At 38.8% G+C, this 23,195-nt stretch overlaps 1 protein-coding gene, 1 pseudogene and 1 gene segment (V, D, J or C); all 3 read right to left on the minus strand.

Moving 5' to 3' along the window:
- LOC133456203 (uncharacterized) overlaps positions 1-23,195 on the minus strand; it is a 119,973-nt pseudogene that overhangs the window by 13,374 nt on the left and 83,404 nt on the right.
- LOC133456801 (immunoglobulin gamma-1 heavy chain-like) overlaps positions 1-23,195 on the minus strand; it is a 44,492-nt gene that overhangs the window by 5,160 nt on the left and 16,137 nt on the right. The window lies entirely within an intron of this gene.
- Positions 17,757-18,186, minus strand: LOC133456799 (Ig heavy chain V region 5A-like). The segment is given in 2 exon segments: positions 17,757-18,061; positions 18,147-18,186. Coding segments are annotated over 2 exon segments (345 nt in total).

Consider the following 23,195-nt stretch of genomic DNA (forward strand, 5'->3'; position numbering starts at 1 on the left):
GTAAAATTCTGGACCAAAAACAAGAAGCTCTGTTTCTTACCTGTTGTGACAGTGACCACCGTTCCTTTTCCCCAGTAGTCAAAGTAGTAGTCACAGTGACACGTTTCTATAGTACTATAGTACAAAAACGTCTCACACACTTGTTTTAATTCACTAAATGATCTGACTTTACAGGAAATACCAGAACATGCCCAAAAAGTGTCTGGAGAGTTCATATAGTTTAGATTCTAGTTGTGTAATTAATGAAACTGATGTAAATATGATTATAAATCATAGAAAAGTATTGAATTGTTTCAACTACATGTATATCAGGTTTTTACTTACCAGAAGTTACTGTGACTTGTGTTCCTTTCCCCCAGTAGTCAAAGGAGCCGTAGTACACATTTATGTATGTCAGTTGACTTCATGTACAAATACTTGGTTTTAATAAAAGAAAAAAAGGCCTTCAGGGTTACTTATGAGGCCATTCCTTCTCTACAGTTTTTGGGGATTCTCCCTTGAGATATTTGTTTCCTGTGGTTTGAATTAAATAAAGTTACATCTGTTTGCCAACAGTCAGCATAAACTTCCTCTTTGTCAGACCTTATTGTCAGCTCCATGTCCAACATTTCACACATCACATACACCATTTTAATGTATTGATGATAATATATCTTAATGTTCACACTCTGAAATGAATAAATTATACATTTTTAATATAGCCATCTGATCTGTCATGAAGATTTCACTCAACCAAACTGCAAAAACCTACAAGTGGCTTTTTAATGTTTTGGTTCATTAGGTCTGTTTATTGTCCAGAGATGTGATTTTCACCGTTTTTATTTTCATCCTAATGGACCTGAACAGAACAACAGAAAGAGACACTGTATGATGTGAAATACAAAAAGACAGTTGCATCACATTTAGCTGGTGACTAAATCCACATCTGGTTGGAAGAGTTGTTGAGTTTTGTATTGAAAAGTTAAATCCAGCTATTTTTCTGATTTTTGAAATCACTCGCTACTCAAGACTTAGATCTGATGGTTCCTTTGGTTCCTTCAACTCCAAATAAAGTAAAGTAAGAATCCTGCCAGTGAAACAAGAGCCGGTTGTAGAGGGAGTGTAGCTCTGGATGAAGGAGTGAAGGTAGAGGGAGTGTATCTCTGGATGAAGGAGTGAAGGCAGGCAGGAGCCGTTGTGGTAATTGCTTGGTAAGTCAAAAGCAGAGCTTTCAATTTGATGCGCGTTGCAACTGGAAGCCAGTGCAGAGAGATTAGCAGCGGAGTGACATGAGCTCTCTTGGGTTGGTTGAAGACCAGACATGCTGCTGCATCTGGATCATCTGCAGAGGTTTAACTGAGCAGCAGGAAGGCCGACCAACAAGGAATGAACCCTCGAGCACCCTGCGGAGGGTGTAGAGCTGGTCCAGTGTTCCACGGCTGGGACGAAAACCGCATTGTTCCTCCTAAATCGGACGTTCAACTATCGGCCGTATTCTCCTCTCCAGTAACCTGGCGTAGACTTTCTCGGGGAGGCTGAGAAGTGTGATCCCCCTATAGTTGGAACACACTCTCCAGTCCCCCTTTTTAAAAAGAGGGACCACCACCCCGGTTTCCCACCACAGCGGCACCGTCCCCTTCCTCCATGCAATGCCGTAGAGGCGTGTCAACCAAGACAGCCCTACGACATCCAGAGACTTGAGGTACTGGGGGCGAATCTCATCCACCCCCAGTGCCACCGAGGAGCTTATGAACTACCTCAGTGACCTCGGCTTGGGTGATGGATGAGCACGTCCCCGAGTCCTCACCCTCTCAGTCTGGTTGAGGAGATCCTCGAAGTATTCCTTCTACCGTTCAACGATGTCCCCAGTCGAGGTCAACAACTCCCCACACGCACCATATACGAAAGTCTCCCTCCATGGCCTCCCCGAACTCCTCCCAGACCCGAGTTTTTGCCTCCAGGACTGCCCGAGTTGCGGTTTGCTTGTCCTGCCGGTACCTATCTACTGCGTCAGGAGTCCCACAGGCCAACATAGCCCGGTAGGACTCCTTCTTCAGTCTGACGGCATCCTTTACTTCCGGTGTCCACCACCGGGTACTAGGATTGCCACCACGACAGGCACCTTGCGACCACAACTTCGAGCCGCCGCGTCGACAATGGAGGCAGAGAACATGGTCCACTCGGACTCAATGTCCCCCGCCTCCCCTGGGATCCGAGAGTGGTTCACTCGGAGGTGAGAGGTGAAGACGTCCCTGACAGAGGGCTCAGCCACACGTTCCCAACAGACCCTCACAATCCATTGTGTCTGCCCGGTCTGTCCAACGTCCTCCTCCGCTAGCGCATCCAACTCACTACCAGGTGGTGATGAGTTGACAGCTCAGCCCCTCTCTTTGAGTGTCGAAGACATGCGGCCGAAGGTCAGATGAAACGACAACAAAGTCGATCATTGACCTCCGGCCTCGGGTGTCCTGGTGCCACCCTTATGCCTGAACATGGTGTTCATGATGGACAAACTGTGACTAGCACAGAAGTCCAACAACAAAACACAGCTCGGGTTCAGATCGGGGAGGCCGTTCCTCCAAATCACGCCTCTCCAGGTATCACTGTCATTGCCCTCGTGAGCTTTGAAGTCCCCCAGTAGAACAATGGAGTCCCCAGTTGGAGCACCATCCAGTACCCCTCACAGGGACCCCAAGAAGGCCGGGTACTCCGCACTGCTGTTCGGACCGTAGGCACAAACAACAGTGAGAGACCTTTTCCCGACCCGAAGCGTCCCTCTCGTTCACCGGGGTAAACTCCAACACATGGCGACTGAGCTGAGGGGCTATAAACAAGCCCACACCAGCTCGCCGCCTCTCACCCTGAAGCAACTCCAGAGTATTGGAGGGTCCAGCCCCTTTCAAGGAGCTGGGTTCCAGAGCCCAAGCTATGTGTGGAGGTGAGCCCGACTATCTTTAGCCGCCGCTATCTCTCAACCTCACACACAAGCTCCGGCTCCTTCCCCACCAGCAAGGTGATATTCCATGTCCCCACTGCGAGGGTTTTGGTCCAGGGATTGGGTCGTCGAGGCACCCCGCCACGACTGCTACCCAGACCACATGGCACCGGGCCTACGGGAAGGCGAAGGTCCTTGATTTTTTGTTAACCATGATGAGCTTAGGTTTATTCATTCCAACAATATTTTTGTAATGGTTAGAAATGTAGAACTACATCATAAATACCTGAAGGTGTTCTGGCTTAATCCATACTTATTATATCTGGTGAAGTTTTCCGGTGTCAGTAAGCTTCGAAGCTGCACCTCCAACTGTGTAGCAGGACTCCAGCTCCGGCTCTTTAACTCTCGGTCCTCGAGGGCCGCTGTCCTGCATGTTTCATTTGAATCAGGTGTGTTAGAGTTGGGAAGCATGTAAGACCTGCAGGACAGAAGTCCTTGAGCACAGGAGCTGAGGAGCCCTGCTGTATAGAAAAGGAAAACATCAATGAATGCTGTAGTGGCTACTATAACTACCCTTCAACATGTTCTTAGCATATTTTGCATAATTGTTTTAGGAATATAGTGACACGTAAAACTGTCAACAAACAAACACATGCACTAGTATTTCTACTAAAGGAGGGATCTTCAAGTCCGGTTCCTTGAGGCCCGCTGTCCTGCATGTTTTAGATACTTCCCAGCTCCAACACACCTGATTCCAATTAAGTCATCATTAGCACTTTATCAAGGTCTATTAACGACAGTCATTTGTATCAGGGTGTGTTAAAACCAGGGAAACATCTAAAACATGCAGGACAGCTGACCTCAAGAACCGGAATTGGAGACCTCTGTAATACAGTAAAGTAAGGCAGGAGATCTCGTGGACCTCTGCGATGTAAAATCCATCATGTCTACTTGGCCGCTGTATTTGAATCACAGTGCAGCAAAGGAATGCACATGATCAGGAATACTTTTGAGGATAATACCTCAAAAGAACAATTATTTGATGATCTCACGTGTTAAACCATCAGAGGGAACAACCCTTTTTAGTGCTGTGAAATGGTTTAAGTCAGTGAATTTGAATCATGTGATATTTATGTACTGTAGGTGTGTGAGTGTCTAGGATGTTGAGTCTCTCATCAGTTTCTTTTTTTTTGTGAGGGGTGTGAGTGGAGATCCATGCAAATTATTACAGTTTACACACTTTTAGGAAAATGTGCTTATATTTTTTGTCACATGTTGATAAAATATGGTAAATACTGAATGGATAACAATAACTTCCATGTTCACAACTTACAAGTTCACCTCAGGCCTGCTTTGGTGAGAGCTGCTGTCATTGTCAGTATGTTCATGAGTTTAGTTTTCAGTCTAAAGTTCCAGTTTGTCCTCTGGATGCGGAAGCACCTGCTGTGGTGAAGATTGTTTCCTGTATGTTACATAAATATTAGCCAGTAGTTGATAACCACAAGTTCAAATATGTGCACAGGCTGTACAGACTTTTTCATGTCCAAACTTTTACTTTTTGAAACTGTCTTTCTCGTTTGTGAGTGACTCACATTTAAAACATACTTTCATAAACACAAAATCACTGTCACGTGCAGCAGACAGAAATGCTACGCAGGTAAAAGTACTTTTGCTTATAAATAAACATAAAATCAACAGTGTTGTGACAAAAATATCAGTTTTATTTATGACGCAGTTAAAAAAGAGAAAAAAAAGTAGGTCACTGAAAAGTTGGTGGAAGATTAGAGCTCAGAGTTTATTGTAGCCTCCAGGGTCAGCTGACTGTCTGTTTGTGCTAAAATGCTGCTAAGAATCATAATGAAGCTCACAGTCACTGCATGAGACTGAGGCCCCGTTTGCACGTAGCAAAAACAGTGGTGTTTTCATGCGTTTTGCCTGTTCGTTTACACGAAAACGAAGCTCAAAGTCACCAAAAACTATCATTTCTGAAAACTCCAGCCAAAGTGGAGATTTGCAAAAACTCCGTCTTCACGTTTGCTTATAAACAGAGAGAAACGGCCATTTAGGCTTCAGAACGTCACATTATGCGACAGAAACGACACCAGCATCATGTGTGCGACCTGCGTTTACAATTTGTTTTGCCACCGTCAATATTTCCTTGTATTGTACTTGTTTTATATTCTAAAGTCACACTTAAAAGTACCTCCACTTCTCTGTCACTCCAAACAAAAGACTCTCGTTCATCTTGGAAGTAACTGGAAGTTACTCGTGTCATTTGTTGACGGTTTTTTTCCAGGAATCCGATTGGCTAGCATTACTTTATGCTTCTCGTTACACTGCCCCCTGTAGGTTTGGCTGCTCATAGCACCTTAACAACGTATTTATGCGGGTTCGTGTAAATGATGGTATTTTTCAAAACGTAGAGGGGGAAATATCAGTTTTTGTAAATACCCGGCTATGTGTAAACGTGGCCTAATTCAGCCACCATCACTGTCATCAGGTCATTTCTCACCTCTGACCTCTCATCTTATCATTGGTCAGATCAGTTGGTAAATATGTAAAATATCCATGTCTTACTCAGTAGTCTCAGTAGTTTTATTGACTTTGTTAGGATGAATGATATCACTTCTCATAGATGGCTACTTAACTGATTAATAAAGTTAGTACCACAAACCTCTTGGCGCCTGAGGGCCGTGAAGATTTTTTTAAAGACACTTCTCTTTACATCACAGAGTTTTGTTGGAGACAGTGATTTGTTTTTCACTGGCGTCGTCGTCGTCATCTTACACTGCTTTTATTCACTGAGACAATGATGTTTTGTCTTTAATGTATTACAGTATAAATGACAATCCACTATTGTCATTTCTACTGTAGTTCAGTACCTCATATAAACTTCACACTGGGTACTGAACATGACATACTTGCTGTTATTGTAATTTTATTTCACATTTTAAGAAGTACAAAACTGAGGTAGTACTCACATGTCATCAAATTCTACTAAACCACATTTTGTGATTGCCTTACTTTTTGTGAAAAAGAAGAAAAATAGTGTTACATGCCCTCCAATATTAAGGCAAATATAATATATAATATACTGTATACCAAATCCATGTGATTTCTTGAAATGATGGGATGTTTTTCTTGAGGTATGTTGGTTTTATGCTTCATCCGAGTTCAGGACAGGTTTTTGTAATGACATTTATCACCGTGGCTCCCACCCCACACAGTGACACATGTCATTACAAAAACCTTGTCACATGTCGTCTACGAGTCCACAGGTCTCCGGCAAAGCTTTCTCTCCAATAAGGTTGAAGGTTTTGTTTATATCTGTAAAATATCATCAATTTCAGTTCCTGATGAAATTATGAAGTAAATGCTATTTCTATTTTTAATCCTTTGTGCTATTTTCAACATGAATTAAAAAAAAAGAAACAAATAAAGAAGAAAAGTATAGTGGAACAATTTTGTACATTTTTTAAATAATACTTTTTGTAAATGTACATCTTTTTTTACCTTATGTTAATTTTACGATGTGAAGATGTAGGTCTGCAGTTATTATCAGTTGGTGTTATTTTTGTAACAGGACGTGTCACTGTGGCTGCTAGTGGTTCAGCCTCTTACTAAAACTTCAGTGTTTAACAACACATATAATATACTTCTTCTTGTTCTAGCGTAACATTGGTCCTTTAACACTTTTAGATTAGGATAGATAGGTTTTGCAGTAATAATTATCATGACATGTGTTTCCCAGATTTTTAAAAGTAACAGTGGACTTCTCTTTCATTTGTTCTTTGTCCTTCACTTTAGTTGAGGACAGGTTTTTGTATCGTCTTTTTTCACAAAACAATTTTTGGCATTTAATTTTGCATGTTTGCTTTATTCAAAATCTTGTCTTTCTTCTTTGTCTAAAACAACCTTTTTAAACCTCTAAAACCTTTCAGTGATCTCTTTTTCTTTTACCACAGTGAGGCTGATTTCCAGTTGCAGAACAGGTTTTTGTATTACCATATATCACTGTGGTACCCGCTATAGTACACTGTGATAAACCCTCCTACAAAAACCTTCGTCTGAACATCTCACCAAACTGTCAGTGTTTTTGTACTCAGACTCCATCAGGAACATTTCACTTTACACACATATTCTTTTCTTTTTTTGTATTTTAGTCAATATTTATATTATTATTATTCTCAGTCATTGCTTTAAAAAAATAAATCCTTTTTTGATGTGAGATGTGAAATATTATGTTGAGGGGTTTATATTAAGGACACTGCTTTAAGAAAGTTGTTTTAATAAAAGTTTAAACGGTCAAAATTAAACTGCAACACATCTCAAAATAGCAACATATAAGAGTTTGTGTGTGATAAAACATTTGTTTTCTTTGTATAATAAATGCTTTATGTTGCTTGACGCCCCATCAGTCATCCTTTTGTCACTTGAATTTTAAAAAAAACTGCTCCAACAGCATATCCGTCAAATCCACTGTCAAGAAACTCACAACTCATTTTTGATTGTTTACAATAAATTATGTTTTATAAATTATTAATTTTATTTCTTATCAAATAAATGGCTGCTATATTAACTCATTAGTAGGCTAATACTTAGTTCAGTTCAGCTTTATTTTTATATCATCAAATCAACAAATGTCATCTCAAGACACTTCAAGACTAAAATTAAACTAATTTGAAATTAGTACAGTTAATGAAAACCCAATCAAAACACCAATATTAATTATAACCTAGATAAGGAAACCAACAGGTTGAACAAAGACTGTAATAGATAATCAAGTGGTCATACTTTTATTTAGTTTTATACATTTACAGTTGCAAGAGGTTTTTGTCACAGGATTTATCACTGTGGTAGTTATTGTACACTGTGATACATCCTGATACAAAAACTCCACCCAGCACCCTGACTTTAATTCTGCACTTGAGCTTTTATGTAGCGTTGTATCCCAATGACAGCTTTTTAAAATGTAATCTTTTTTTTTAAATTGAATATATATAAATACATACATAAAATTATATACTGTATATATCCTTTGATTTATTTCAAACTTTACTTTTTCCAACATAACAATGGGGGAGAGTCAGTTTGTTGTTGTGAGGTTTTTGTATGGGTGTGTATCATTGTGCCCCCCATTCCATCACCATGAAAAACTCCAGTACAAAAACCAAATGCACTATTGCACGCTGGATCTATACCGCCTTCAGGTAAGAAAAACATGATTTCAATCGGTTGTCTCTCAGGAAATTAGCACATGGGATGAATATTTATTACAAATGAATTGAACATTTAATTTGGTAATAGTATTAATTATTTCTTCTTCATCTGCCATATGTTACTAACATTATTATTATTGTAGTAGTTGTTATTGTTCACACATAATAATAATGATAAACCTTCAAGAAAGCATCACTGTGTATATAATGGGATAAAACCTCTGGTGGTTTGTCAGAATTTTCTTTCAAGTGTTACAGTTGCAGAATTTTACGGGTTAGTTTGTTGGATTTTCAGGATATTTTAAATCTGGATCAGAGAAGAGCAGTATCACCAGGATGAGGAGAATTATTACTTATTTAGTTTAAATCACTGTGAAAGTTTTTATTTATATCTGGTTGATGATTCAGTTATGAAATTAATGGAGATGATATATATGATATAAAAATCCTTCTTAATTTACCATTTTTTGTGGTGTTTTTTCTAAAATTGTATTTTTAAATACATTTATGAAATGCTCTAAATAGAGATTGTAGGGCATTATTATGTAAAGATTTTAACTAATACATGTGAACTTTATTGCATTTAGTGTGTGACCCAGGTCAGACTTCTTTTTCCCATCTTGATTATTTTAACAATTAACTATTATTTAAAAAAGACAAAGATTTTGGCAGAAATTATTATCAAAGACATTGTAATATTGTATTAATACATTTGATTTGATTTGATTTGATTTTTATTTTGTACATGTAAAAGAAAACAATTAAAGAGAAGATAAGAAAACAAAACAAAGAATTTCATACTTTAACACTTAATATCTTATTTACATGTGCAAAAAGGAGTAGGAAGAAGTGCAAACTTATTTAATCTTACCCCCATTCACTAATCATTTATTAACACTTATTTATAATAACTAACTATACTATACTATAATTATACTCACACACTGTACTCACACACTTACCTATGCATACACATAATTGAGTATTTCTATATATTCTATCTATCTACACACATGCCCATATAAATATTTATATAAATATACTCATTTACACCATACTATATCTATATTAACTCCATCTTCTCTATATCTATATATATCTACTTACACACGTATTCACACACATACACACATATATACATATACATACACATACACCCATACATACCTACACCCATATATATATATATATATATATATATATATATATATATATATATATATATATATATATATATATACCTATATATGCACATGCATACATACACATATAATTAGCTGCCCATTTCTGTACATAAATACAAACAAATCTACCCCTTCACCCAATAGTGTTTATATGCAGGCCTTCCTCTTTGTACCTTGTGAAAATCATGTTTTTATATTTGTTTTTAAACTGGTTAATGTTTGGACATTGTTTTAATTCTGAATCCATTCTGTTCCATAGTTTAATTCCACTGACCGATATAGAAAATCTTTTCATTGTTGTTCGTGTTCTACGAGTCCTAAAATTTAGAGAACCCCTTAAATTATACCTCTTTCATAAAACATTTCCTGTAAGTGAGATGGTAATACAGTAAGTTGTTCCTAGCTTTATACATTAATTGTGCAGTTTGGAATTCCACTATGTCAAAAAATGTGATTATTTTAGAATTGCAGAATAATGAATTGGTGTTTTCACGAAAACCAGCATTATGAATTATCCTTATGGCTCTTTTCTGCAGTATGAATAGTGGTTGCAGTGAACGTTTATTTCCCCAAACCTCTAAACAGTAACTTAAATAAGGCAAAACCAGGGAACAGAACAGAATGCGGAGTGATTTATTATCCAGGAATTGCTTTGCTCTGGCCAGAACTGAGATGCCTCTAGATACTTAGTTGTGGATGTGTTTAATATGAGATTTCCAGCAAATCCTGTCATCTATAATTACCCCAAGAAATATTGTTTCATGTACTTTTTCAATGTTTGCTCAATCTGTACCTGTGCTTGATTGTTTTTATTGTTTCCAAATACCATAACTGTACTGAGAGGATAACCTTTTGAAAAATTTGATAGAAAACAAATCAGGCAATATTTTGTAATTTACGAAACGACAAACTCTTCAGAATAATTAGCCAGAAATAATGACTAATTTGTTGAGCTTTCATGTTTTCATGATCCACTGTAAATGTGACGTCACTCTGTCACGACAAAAACAAGACTTTGCTGCCCTCTATGGGTAAAAGGTGAATCTACAAAACATTGTCAAATAAAGCGTTGAGCTGGTTTTTATTCAACAATATTCTTCAATGTTTCTGTGAGCTTTCAGTACCTCTGTACATCTTTAATCATCCATCCATCCATTCATTTTCTATACCTGCTTTATCCTGTACAGGGTCACAGGGGTCTGCTGGAGCCTAACTCAGCTCATCACAGGCAGGAGGCAGGGGTTTATCCTGGACAGGTCACCAGTCCATCGCAGGGCCACATACAGACAGACAACCAGACACACTCACACTCACACCTACGGGCAATTAAGAATCATCAGTTAACCTACTATGCATGTTTTTGGACTGTGGGAGGAAGCCGGAGTAACCGGAGAGAACCCACGCAAGCACAGTGAGAACATGCAAACTGCACACAGAAAGACCTGCCGGGGCTGGAGTCAAACTAGGAACCATCTTTAATCACGTAGTATAATATCTTATATGTGGTTCACATGGGACTCCAACTTGTCATAGCATTCCCACGGATTCTATTTTGTTATAACAAGTTTGTATGTTTTTATTTTTTTGTTGCAGTCTTTGTTGTTCTAAAAAGTGTCATCATGCCTCTATCATGCAGTTTTCTTTTCTTTTGTTTATTTGTTTTCTTTTTTCCTATAAACATATTGCATCCTGTTTACATTTAAGAAAGAATCAGGTTTTTGTGCAGTGGCTCACTCAGCTGCAGTCACTCAAGGACATGAATAAACAGCAGTTGTTGTCAGTTGTTGTTTCTGGAGATGGTGAACCAGCTCTGGACTGAATGAGAGTAGTAGATAATAACACTGTGCATCACTGATATAATCAATCCATTCCAGTTGTTTTCCTGCAGCTGTCAGATCCAAGCGTACAACTTATAACTATCAACGTATAACTATCAAACTCTGAACATGTACAAGTGTGTCTGAGGGATTCTCCAGATGTTTAAACCTCTGTTTCAGACTCGTGTTTGACCGTCAGTGTCTGCAGAAAAGTAAACACACCATCCTAGAGTTTTACTGTCTTTAGGTGAGTTTGTTTGAAAAAATAAGTAAATAAATAAAAAATTAAATACATACATACATCATTGTAAAAGTATTTTTTGTTCAGTCCTGTTAGTCCTGTTGTGTGACTCTCTGAACTTTGCTCTGAAACATTAATAAAGAAATGTCAAAAACACATCTCATTCATAAAAAAACAATAACTTGAAAAATACTTAAAATTTATTACACTCCTTTTTGTATGAAAAATGTAAAAACATTTTTAAATGATTTCAATATTTTGTTGTAACTTATACATTATTTTCATCACTAAGCTTTTATTTGTTATTTTAATCATCAGTGCGCAACCATCTTGACTCACATGATTACCAGCTTATTGTCAGTTACACAACTGCTTATGAATCATTGTGCTGTTTTAAAACTGGATGTTTACCGTATTTTCTGGACTATAAGCCGCTACTTTTTTCATAGGTTTTGAACCATGCGGGTTATACAAAGGTGCAGCTAATCTGTGGATTTTTCTTCCACCGCTAGGGGGAGCGCTAACCCGGAATTAGAATCAAAACTCAGACAAAATAAATGCAAAGAAGAATACGCTACTTCTTCTTTAGCAGATAGAAGTAGGTAGAAGCAGATTTCAAACAAATAGATAAATAAATACTGGTTATTTTCTCTTGGTTCTGTCCCGTTTTAATCAGCAAAGTTGCTGCCGTGTTAAAAAGACACTGTTAGGAAAGGATCTATTTAGGTACAAACATGTACATCATTTACAGTTCAAAATTCTTCTCTACATGTAGTAAATATCTAATTTAACAACATAAATATCTGCGGCCTGCATATCTTTTTTTTTAAAAATAGAGCGGATGCGGCTTGTATATCTTTTTTTTATTATTTTTTTAAAAATAGAGCGGATGCGGCTTATATACAGGTGCGGCTTATAGTCCAGAAAATACGGTAATTAAACAAATGTTTTCTGAGAAGCTGCAACGTCAACATTTAATGTAGCTGCTGCAAAACTTGTTCCACAAGAGGAAAAATAACATTATTAATCATTTGCTCTTTCAAATTTATACTGATATGGACTCATATTAGTAATAAACTACTTAAGAGAATAACTCCTTACAGACAAACAATGAAGAATCATCATTGTAAGGTTATAAGAAGTAGTTTAGTGGCCAGCTGAGCTGGTTGTTATGGAGATCCATGTTCCAGGCTTTACCACATACTGTAAAGTGTGTATAAGGAGGGCTAATTGCCCCACACCTGTGATTGCCACTTTTACCTGGGTTGCCACACAGAGAGCAAGCAGGGAGAGCAGAGAAGCCTAATGCTGGTTAGTCAGTGTTTCTGTTTCTACTCACTACGTTATGAGGAAAGTTTGCACCCTTGGCGAAGCGAGGTATGTGGCATTTAAATAGTGGCATGTGTTTTTACTTTCACGGTGCCCGACGATGGAATAAAAAACTTTTGTACCAGTTGAACTCTACGCTGTATCATTGATGCCAAGGGCTGATAGAAATGTTTTTATTTTTGTTTAATTAAAGAAACAGGAAGTATGCAAACACAGAAACAGTTACCGATTTCTCACTGTGTGAGCAGAGCTGCAATCATTTTTATTCATCTATTTTCCTAAATTATATTTTAAACATGCCCTTGTGTATGAACTAGAACAGTCTCATAATTCGCAAATGCACACACCGCTTCACAAATGCATGTTTCGTAAATGCACAGAACAATTCACACGTGCGTAGGACAAGATGCACAAATGTATTTTTGATGCACATACAAATATAACCTTATTTACAAATGGGTTTTCTGTCTGTGAACTGCGCTGGATTTGCGTGTGACTTTTGAGACTCCCCTGACGTGACTCCATCCACAAATACATTTTTTTTAACATGGAAGGATCTGCAACCAATCAGATGTCTTCCTTTGTTTCAGCCAATCATAAGAGCGCATCCCACATGGGGGACGATTTACTCGTAAACCAATCAGAGTAAAGGAGCGGATACACCTCCTGTTTGAACTGCGTTCGCGTCGTTCGCTTAAGCCGGACAGACACTGTGCGATTGTCGTCTCGTTTTGAACCAATTTTCCACTCTTGCAACTATTTTTTGGATCGGAGACGAGAGTAACGACGAGCGAGTAACGACGAGAGAGTAACACCTCACGACGAGCTCCCGATCACAAATCGTGTGCTCGCAAGAAAATCAAACTTGTTTGAAATCCTGGTCGCTCCTCATGAAGGTATCGCACAGTTGAAGCAGCTACGACCCGATTGGCCTCATCCTTTCGCAGAGACCGTGCGCAATCTTTGATGTCACGTCAAAAACTATTATTTGTAGTTTAAAGTGTTGCAAATTCACATTACAAATCATGTTTTACTAGCAGAAAAAAAAGACAGCATTTCCCACGTCTGCCCAGCCAATTCCTTGTCCAATCACAACGTTGTCTAATCTTTTTTCATTTATCGCCACACAGATTGGCACAAATTTCTAAAGGCTGATTTATGGTTCCGCGTTACACCAACACCGTAGGCTACGCCGTCGATTTAACGCAGAACCATAATTCCGGCTTAAGGCAGCGCGTTTTTTTTTTGCTGAGCATCTTCGGTGTCTCCCACTTCCGGGTTCCTCCTCTTCCACTTCTTTTTGACGTTGCAGTTCCAGTAACAGAAGACGTGAGGATTATGAACGTATAGTGTGAGCCGACGGGTCGCACCAGAGCATCGGGACGTACAGTGTGAGACCATAAATCGTGGGAACTTTCGAACTCAGCGATCTAGTTGTGCAGTTTGAGATGGGGCTGAATCAAACAATTTAAAATATTGCAGTGTATGCCCAGCTTGAAAAGTGATTCAATAGAATGAATTATTCAATAGATAAATAAACAAGACAGCAACACAGGATGGCATGGAAAAGTATTAGGGCCAGGCAGGAGAAAAAATATTTGAGAGGGGAAGATTTTTTTTTATTGGGCACTTCGAGAAAAAAGTGGAAATGTTGAGATTAATGTTGAAATACAATTTCAAAAGTAAAGTCGAAATTTCGTGTATAAAGTCTCGACATTTCGACTTTTTTCTCGACATTTCGACTTTTTTCTCGACATTTCCACTTTTTTCTCGAAATTGTGCTTTAACATTAATCTCGACATTTCGATTTTTTTCTCGACATTTCGACTTTTTTCTCGAAGTCCATAATGAAAAAAAAATCTTCCTCCTCTAAAATATTATTTTTATTTTTCTCCTGCCTGGCCCTAATACTCTTCCGTAGGAGAGGAGATCACTGCTCTGCTTTTCTTGTGATCTCGGTAAAGAAAACAGTGCGATCGGAGATGGTTTGTCTGGCCGTTCAACCAGAGCCGTTGGGAGACTGGAGAGCTCCAAGTCCTGCCGATGCAGCAACTGATAATGAGAAACAGCGGAGATATTTATTTATTACAGGTGTCTTTCAGGAGAACGAGCCTGTCGACACGTCAAGTGACGGGGGCGAATATACTTGCTGTTTATAATGCGACCTGCAGTTTTCGCTCTGGCCGCGAGTGGCGCTGGTCCAGTTCAGACACCAGCTGACCACAAGTGACCGGACGCGGAGGTCGGAAACAAGCAGCTTGTATCCTCACATTTATGATGTGACATTGCCACCACACAGAGACAAACGTGTGTCAAAACAGCGGTGGCAGATCAACACATTCCCGGCGCAGATAGAGTCGTGCTCATGGGAAGATGATGGTGATGGTGCTGGTGGGGAGTTTTGTCCACCGATCATTAAACATCTGAGCTTGATACAGAGGTTCTTCAGTTATCAGTCGACCGACACCGACTTTGCTCCAGATATTTCGGTAAATTAATCTCCTGAAGACATGCCCGTGCCCGCCCCACCTGGCTGCTGCAGCTCGTCCCCGTCAGGTAGAAGGATGACAGCCAACTCTCTGCTGCATCTGTCTGGTTCTGAGCTGAATCAGCGGGACAATCCCATGTCGTCAAACCAAACGGAGCAAATACAGAAATATCTCCGCTGTTTCTCATCATCAGTTGCTGCATCGGCAGGACTAAGAGCTCTCCAGTCTCCTGACGGCTCTGGTTGAACGGCCCGACAAACCTTCTCCGACTGCGCTGTTTTCTTTGCCGAGATCCCAAGAAAAGCAGAGCAGTGATCTCCTCTCCATCCCGTGTTGCTGTCTTGTTTATTTATCTTTATTCCACCAACTCGAAATATTGAATCACTTTTCTAAGCAAACGACGCGATCGCAGTTCAAACAGCAGGTGTATCCGCCCCTTTAATCTGATTGGTTTATGAGTAAATCGTCCCCCACGTGGGGTGCGCTCTTATGATTGTCTGAAACAAAGGAAGACATCTGATTGGTTGCAGATCCTTCCGTGTTAAAAAAAAAACGTATTTGTGGATGGAGTCACGTCAGGGGAGTCTCAAAAGTCACACGCAAATCCAGCACAGTTCACAGACAAAAAAATTTTTGTAAATCAGTTTATATTGTGTGCGCATCAAAAATACATTTGTGTATCTTGCCCTACGCACGTGTGAATTGTTCTGTGCATTTGTGAATTTTGTCCTGTGCATTTGTGAAACGGTGTGTGCATTTGCAAATTATGAGACTGTTCTAGCTCCATACTTGTGGATCTTTGTGGAACATTTCTGTGGATCTTTGTCCTCTTATCTGTCCTTAACTCAGTGTGTGTCTTTCTCAGTCCTCTCGCTGCAGGTTGGACATCTCATATTCATCGTGTTGTTGTTTTCTCTGCTGATTTCTGTTTATCCTTTCACCCTGCTGCCATATCCTTGTGCAGTTCCATCATTTGTTACCTGACCATCAATTCAAGTCTTTTGTAGGTTATTTTATCCAGTTCAAGTTGCATTAAATTAGGTTTTCAATTATTTTTATTATTTCTTCTTTCTCAAAGATAAGTTTAGATGAATTTAAAGTTGTGCCTTCAAATTTGTCAAGCAGAAATAAAAAAAGCACATCTTGTTCAATTAAATGTTATGAAATATAGAAATTTGGCTTGGCTACATGGTTAAAAAAAGGGAGGAAAAAGATGAATCTAAGGATATTAAAAGCACCAAAGTCCTAAATGATGATGAAAAAAAAAGAGGAAGTAGTTTTTGTTTGAGTCTCCTGCCTTTGTCTCTCACTGTGTCTCTCTGGCACAGTAATACACAGCTGTGTCCTCAGTCCTCAGACTGTTCATCTGGAGATAAACTTTACTGCTGGAGTCATCTCTGGAGATGGTGAATCGATCCTTCACGGACTGAGAGTAATAGAAATAAGAACTTCCAGTCTGTACAAAAGCAATCCACTCCAGTCCTTTTCCAGGAGCCTGTCTGATCCAGTTCATGTGATAACTGCTGAATGTGAATCCAGAGGCTGTACAGGTCAGTCTGTGGGAGTCTCCAGGTCTTTTAACCACTGGTTCAGACTCTATCAGAGTCTGGCCATCAACACCTGTCAAGACTAAAAAGAAATACATCTCATTCATTACTTTGTTACAACAAATGAAACATTTTAACATCAAGATCACTGACAGTCTTCACCTGCCCAGCAGATAGTTACAAGCAGCAGTCCTGTCCTGTAATCCATCATGTTAAACTGCAGCTTCACTGTTATCGGTCGTTCTCTTTACAGTCACTTAAGTAGAGTAAGACGTCTCAGATTTACATCGACTCCTCCTCACATCAAGGATGCAGCTTCATCACACTTGAACTGTTATGGAAATGAACTCATTTTAATGTGCTATTAAAATCAGCACTGATGCAAAGAGGAAACTGTTTCCCCTATTTAATTATTACATCTAAATGTTTTCATATTTCAATCAGGTAAAAGCATAAAGCTCATTTGGATGAAGCTTCATTGTTAGTGATACATCTACATGGAGGAACATAGAGTTAGAGAAACTAAAAGGACCTGATACAATTACAGCATTTGATGGCTGAGGATTAAAATAGTTTCACATTTTAATTAATTACATTGTGAAATATCTGTTCAGCTATATTTGTAGTGTTGCAACCATAAGATTTTGAGTCTGTTCTTTAATATAATCAACATTTTTCTTCCCGTCTTGGACACATGGATGAAGATACAATATTTCTGGGTGACAATTTCTGGTCAGCAGAGATTTTTTGTTCCGTGTGATCCAGAAGTGAGATGTAGCCAGTGAAGATTTTAACAAAGTAAACTAAAGGTTAAAACTGTTCAAAATGTTTTGAGAGTATTTGAAAAAAAAACCCCAACTCAAATGAGGTCATAATTGAACAGTTTCGTCTCCTCAGAACAGACTGCAGACGTCTACTGCTCAGTTCAACAGCATGTTGAGGTGTGAGGGCTCCTCCTCTGGTGGATTCATGTGTTCAGGCTCTGAGGTTTTTGTTCAGGTCTGCTGATGTTTGTGTCACTGTGACTGTCTGGCACAGAAATACACAGCAGAGTCTTCAGGCTGCATGTTCTGTCCATTCAGAGTCACTGTTTTACTGGAAGTGTCCAAGTCAATACTGAACTTGGTTTTCAGTGAATCTTTGTAGTAAGAGTCTCCAGTATATTTCATCCCAATCCATTCCAGTCCTTTCCCTGCTGGTTGTCTGGTCCAAGCTGTGTAGTAGCCACTGAGAGAATAAGAGACCTGACAGCTGATGGTCAGACGATGACCTGGCTGCACAGTCACAGAGGCCGGCTGAGTCAGCTGTTCACACTTCACACCTGGGGAGGAAAACATGTCGATTATTGAACAGTGATCAGAGTTGTATGATGATAATGTCAGTGTTTGTGTCTCAGTGAGACTCACAGCATCCAGCAACCAGCAGCAGCAGAGCTACAGAGAACATGTTGGCATTGAAGGTGTTTTGATGGGAACTTCCCTTTTTGTGCTGTTGTCGGCTTTTGATGAACTCTGTCTGCTTTATTTTGCATAAAACACCACCTGTTTTGTATTTAATGAACTAGCATGTTATTGGTTTTAACTCTTGTGTTGTGGAATACATTTGCAAATATAACACAGACCAATGAAACTGATGAAAATTAGATGGAAAACATTTGATTGTGTCCAAGCTGCATATATTAATTCTATATGTATTTCTTTAATATGTTGGGATTTGGTGACTCATCTCATCCTAATCCTTTATTAGATATTCTTATTAAAGTACATGTACTAAACACTTCATACCTGGTGTTGGTGGTGGGTCTGTAAATCAGTTTAATTTAGTGTTAACATCTAAAAACTATACTCAAGTAAAACTTAAGCATCTTCATGAAAAAGTCACTTAGCTATTGTAAATAAGATACATTTGTAAGTACGTAAATAAATAAGATGGAATGTTTATCACAAATATGTCCCGTACAAAATAAAACTATCAATAAATAAATACTATTGAAATCGGACTGTTTTTATCGTATCACATCACTTTTATTGTCATTCAGGCAGATTTCCTCAGAGATGCACTGCAGAACCAAATGACAATGCAGAGTCAGCAATAAAAACATACAGAATTAAACTACCTGAGATGAAATAAGTATAAAATACTGGCTGTGATAGTACAGTGAATAAGATAGATAAGTGTAGAACCAAAAAAACAAATAAGCACAATTTTTTCAGTAGAGCGCGTTCATCACATATTTACACATTTCAGTTAATGTCTGGAAATCAACTTTCTCCACATTATAATCTAGTTTCATCAATGTTGTGGAATTTTTTTTAAATAATCTTCCCTTTATATACTTGATTGACACCAAATGGGTTTGGCAGAAAACACATAAAGAGTTAAAGTGACTTAAAACCACGATCCACATGTGTTCAGAAGTAAACTGTTAGTGAAGTTTTTGTGTTTGTGAATACAATTCGGTAAATAACAGATCACAGTAAAAGTAGAGGTCTTAAAGGAGCTTGAGGCAGGATTGAGGCAGGATTTATGAAAAAAATCCGTATACATTTTAAGTTTTCTAGTAATAATGTCAGGTGAAGCGTTCCAAACCCAAAAGAATGTTTCCTCTAGTGTATCTCTCCGTTGCCTTGAACAGGCTGTGTGCTGCAAAATGTGCTGCAATTCGGTCCCGAATTTCCCGCGCTGGGCTGCGGATGTGACGTCAAATGACGCTGCATGCGCGTTCTCCCCGTTCTCCCGTGCCGGCTTCACTGTTGGCTGCAGTACCCCCGACGGCCGTCGTGGTGAAGGGTGGCGCTAGAGAGTCTCATTTCTTAAAAGGAGCCTCAAGCTCCTTTAAAAATTAAATCAAGTACAGTTATTGTTCATTATTGGTTTTGTTTTGTTTTTTAACCTAGACCCTGGTGACATTGAGGGAAAAAGGAGATTTGCATAAATATTTCAAACTTGAGTTTTGCATAAATTATTTTCTGGAAAAAGGAAAACAGGAAAACTCTCAGAGCAGACTGACAACAACCAGCAGGCAAAGGAGTTTTTCATCCTGAAGTTGGAGATGTTTCTCCTGATGCTTTTCACAAAACACAAAATGACTCAACAGGACAACTGTTTACTGACTGGAGATTTACATCAGAATACCATGAAGGAAGAGGCTCCTGTTATAGTTTAATGGATAAAAGGTATAGTTATAATGGATATATATATTCTTTAACTTTTACTTCCATATGTGTTTTAAACATCACTTGAGAACAAATGTGACTTTTTTCCCCAAAATTTTACATTTACAGAAGTCATTTAACAAGATCTGCCTGACAGACACTAAATCAATAACTTTCCCTTCAAGATAATTTTATTGGCAAAATGAAATAAATAAAATGAATAGAAGAAATGTATCACACACATCACACAGACACATTAGATTTTATATTTTTGGCAACATTTTGTGCTTATATCCTACTTTTTTTTTCTGCTATACACCATAAAAGTAAGTTCAGCTTAATGGATATTTTTCTTCATTTATTTGTTATTTTTATTGACAAACTTCTTTTTCCAGACCCACTGATGAAATGCAAAAAAATGTCCTAAGGGTCCATGAAACTGAAATCCTACCAAAAAAGTTTTCGTACAGCTGCTCAACCAGATTCAAACACTGTGTCTCTCGAGCGCAATAATAAACAGCAGAGTCTTCAGTCCTCAGACTGTTCATCTGCAGATACAGCTGCTGTCTGCTGTTGTCTCTGGAGATGCTGAACCGGCCTTGAAATGACTGAGAGTAGGCTGTGCCACCTCCGCCATTGATGTATGCAATCCACTCCAGTCTTTTTCCAGGAGCCTGTCTGATCCAGTGCATCTCAGCGCTGCTGAATGTGAATCCAGAGGCTGCACAGGTCAGTCTGTGTGAGTCTCCAGGTCTTTTAACCACTGGTTCAGACTCTGTCAGAGTCTGAGCATCAACACCTGAAAAACCAAGAAAGACATAACATCACATTACAGTAGTTGCAAAAATGAAGTTTATGAGATTAAGATCAGTGAAAATCTTCACCTGAGCTGTAGATAGTTAAAAGCAGCAGAACTGATCTATAATCCATCATGGTAACCTGAACGTCCACAGTTCTCTGTCATCATCGCTGCAGTCACATAAGTACAGGTGGAAGTTTTCACATTTACATTGACTCCTCCTCACAAGAACAACTGAATGTTTAATAACCAAGAGTCATTTCACCAAAGTGTTGTTTACATGTTTCAGTTCAGTTTGTGGAAGACAATCAAATCACTGATCATCACTGATCATCAATGATATCAAATATTTTGAAAAAAATCTAAAGTTTCTTATATTTTGATAATAAAGATGGTTATACTAGAAATTAAACTTAAGCTGAATAGTGCATTAGGTGGTTTAATTAAAAATGTATAGCAGATGAACTCATTTCAGATTCATATTTACTTTATACAAAATATTGATGATGTCAGTCAGTTCATTTCTACATAATGTAAACAGTTAATTACTTGATTGAAATGCTCTTGAACTCATCAGTGGTGTGACAGCTCCTCAGGTTGCCTCTGACAGGTTCGTGCAGCAAATATTCTCTCTGAGGGATTTTTGTTCAAACACAAAGTAATAATGTCTGTTTAATGGTCACATCAGATTAGGTTAAGAGACCACATCTGCTTCTAAACATTTGGATTGTTTTTTTATGTATAATTGCAGAGGGAAAATTTACTCTCTAAACATCAAGTCCCAGTTTATTGTGGGTGTTTTAAGCTAAAATATCTTCAGCATTAATGTGTTTACATGAAGTCTCTGATGGTTAATAATGTCATTTTGTTTCTGCTGTTGCAGCATTTACACAGTTTCTTTGTTTTCTAATTTATAATTCTAGTTATTCTGATTTTTAAAACGTTCGTTGTCAAACTCCTTTTTATGTTTGCAGTAAAAACCGGTGATGGTGTGAGGGCTCCTCCTCTGGTGGATTCATGTCACAAGTGTAAAGGCACTGAGAGGTTTTTGTTCAGGTCTGCTGATGTTTGTGTCACTGTGACTCTGGCACAGAAATACACAGCAGAGTCTTCAGGCTGCATGTTCTGTCCATTCAGAGTCACTGTTTTACTGGAAGTGTCCAAATCAATACTGAACTTAGTAGTTAGAGCCCCCAGTATATTTCCACCCGATCCATTCCAGTCCTTTCCCTGCTGGTTGTCGGATCCAAGCTGTTGCATAAGTGCTGAGAGAATAAGAGACCTGACAGCTGATGGTCAGACGATGACCTGGCTGCACAGTCACAGAGGCCGGCTGATTCAGCTGTTCACACTTCACACCTGGGGAGGAAAATGTGTTAAATATTTAAAAAAAAAAGCCATTGTTAAGTGTACGATCAGTTTCTCGGTGAGACTTACAGGATCCTGCAACCAGCAGCAGCAGCAGCAGAGCTAGAGAGAACATGTTGCTACTGAAGGTGATCTGATGGGAGCTTCTCCTCTTTTACCACAACTGAGAGCATGACATCGAGTCTTTATGATGAAACCTGTCATGGGGTTTACTTTGCATAAAATGGCTCTGCGGATAATGACAGTTCTGAGCCAAACCAAAATTTACATTTAGTTTGATTCTCATCAACATATATTTATCTTCACATCTGACATCTATGGAGGAACAAAAGCTCTATAATAAATAATTACTTCTGAGACTTTATTTCTCTGAATATGTTTGTAATGATGGTTAACTGAAGTACACTTCATGACTGAAAAGCAGAAAGAAAATCTTTGCTGACCTTGACATTACAAGTTTATTTCGAGCATTTGTTCTTCAGTGTAACTGTGTCTGACCAGCAGAACTGGTGCTCATGGTGTGTGTGTGTGTGTGTGTGTGTGTGTGTGTGTGTGTGTGTGTGTGTGTGTGTGTGTGTGTGTGTGTGTGTGTGTGTGTGTGTGTGTGTGTGTGTGTGTGTGTGTGTGTGTGTGTGTGTGTGTTGGTCGATATGGGGACCTGTGATAGACTGGGAGCTCTTCAGGTTGTACCTTTGCCTTCCAGCAGCAGGTGTAAATGATGGATGATCATTGTAGTTTTGTCATTAACACTTTTGCTCACCATTACTCGATAAATTGTAAATATTGACAGTAATCTTCGAGCTTAACACATATAATTATCATGTTTTATGTGGTTGTTTTGTTGCTTCTTATCTGATAGTTCGGTCGATAATCATCTGTTTCCAGCAGGACAGAAGTGCATTGATGGGAGATCTCATCAGAACGTCATGAAGGAGGATCCTGTTAACAGTCTCTTAGTTGAATGCAGTTTCAAGAGCAGTGGTTCTCAACCCTGGTCCTCAAGTGGCCCTGCTCTTAAGCACACCTGATTCTGATTAATGGTCCTCATTAGTTTATAATCAAGGTCTGCACAGCTCTGTACAGACCTTGAGTCAACACTATTGGCCAGACGCAGAAGCTGTTGACAACTGTCC

Source organism: Cololabis saira, chromosome 12 (genome assembly GCF_033807715.1).
Source record: "Cololabis saira isolate AMF1-May2022 chromosome 12, fColSai1.1, whole genome shotgun sequence".
Lineage (NCBI taxonomy): Eukaryota > Metazoa > Chordata > Actinopteri > Beloniformes > Belonidae > Cololabis > Cololabis saira.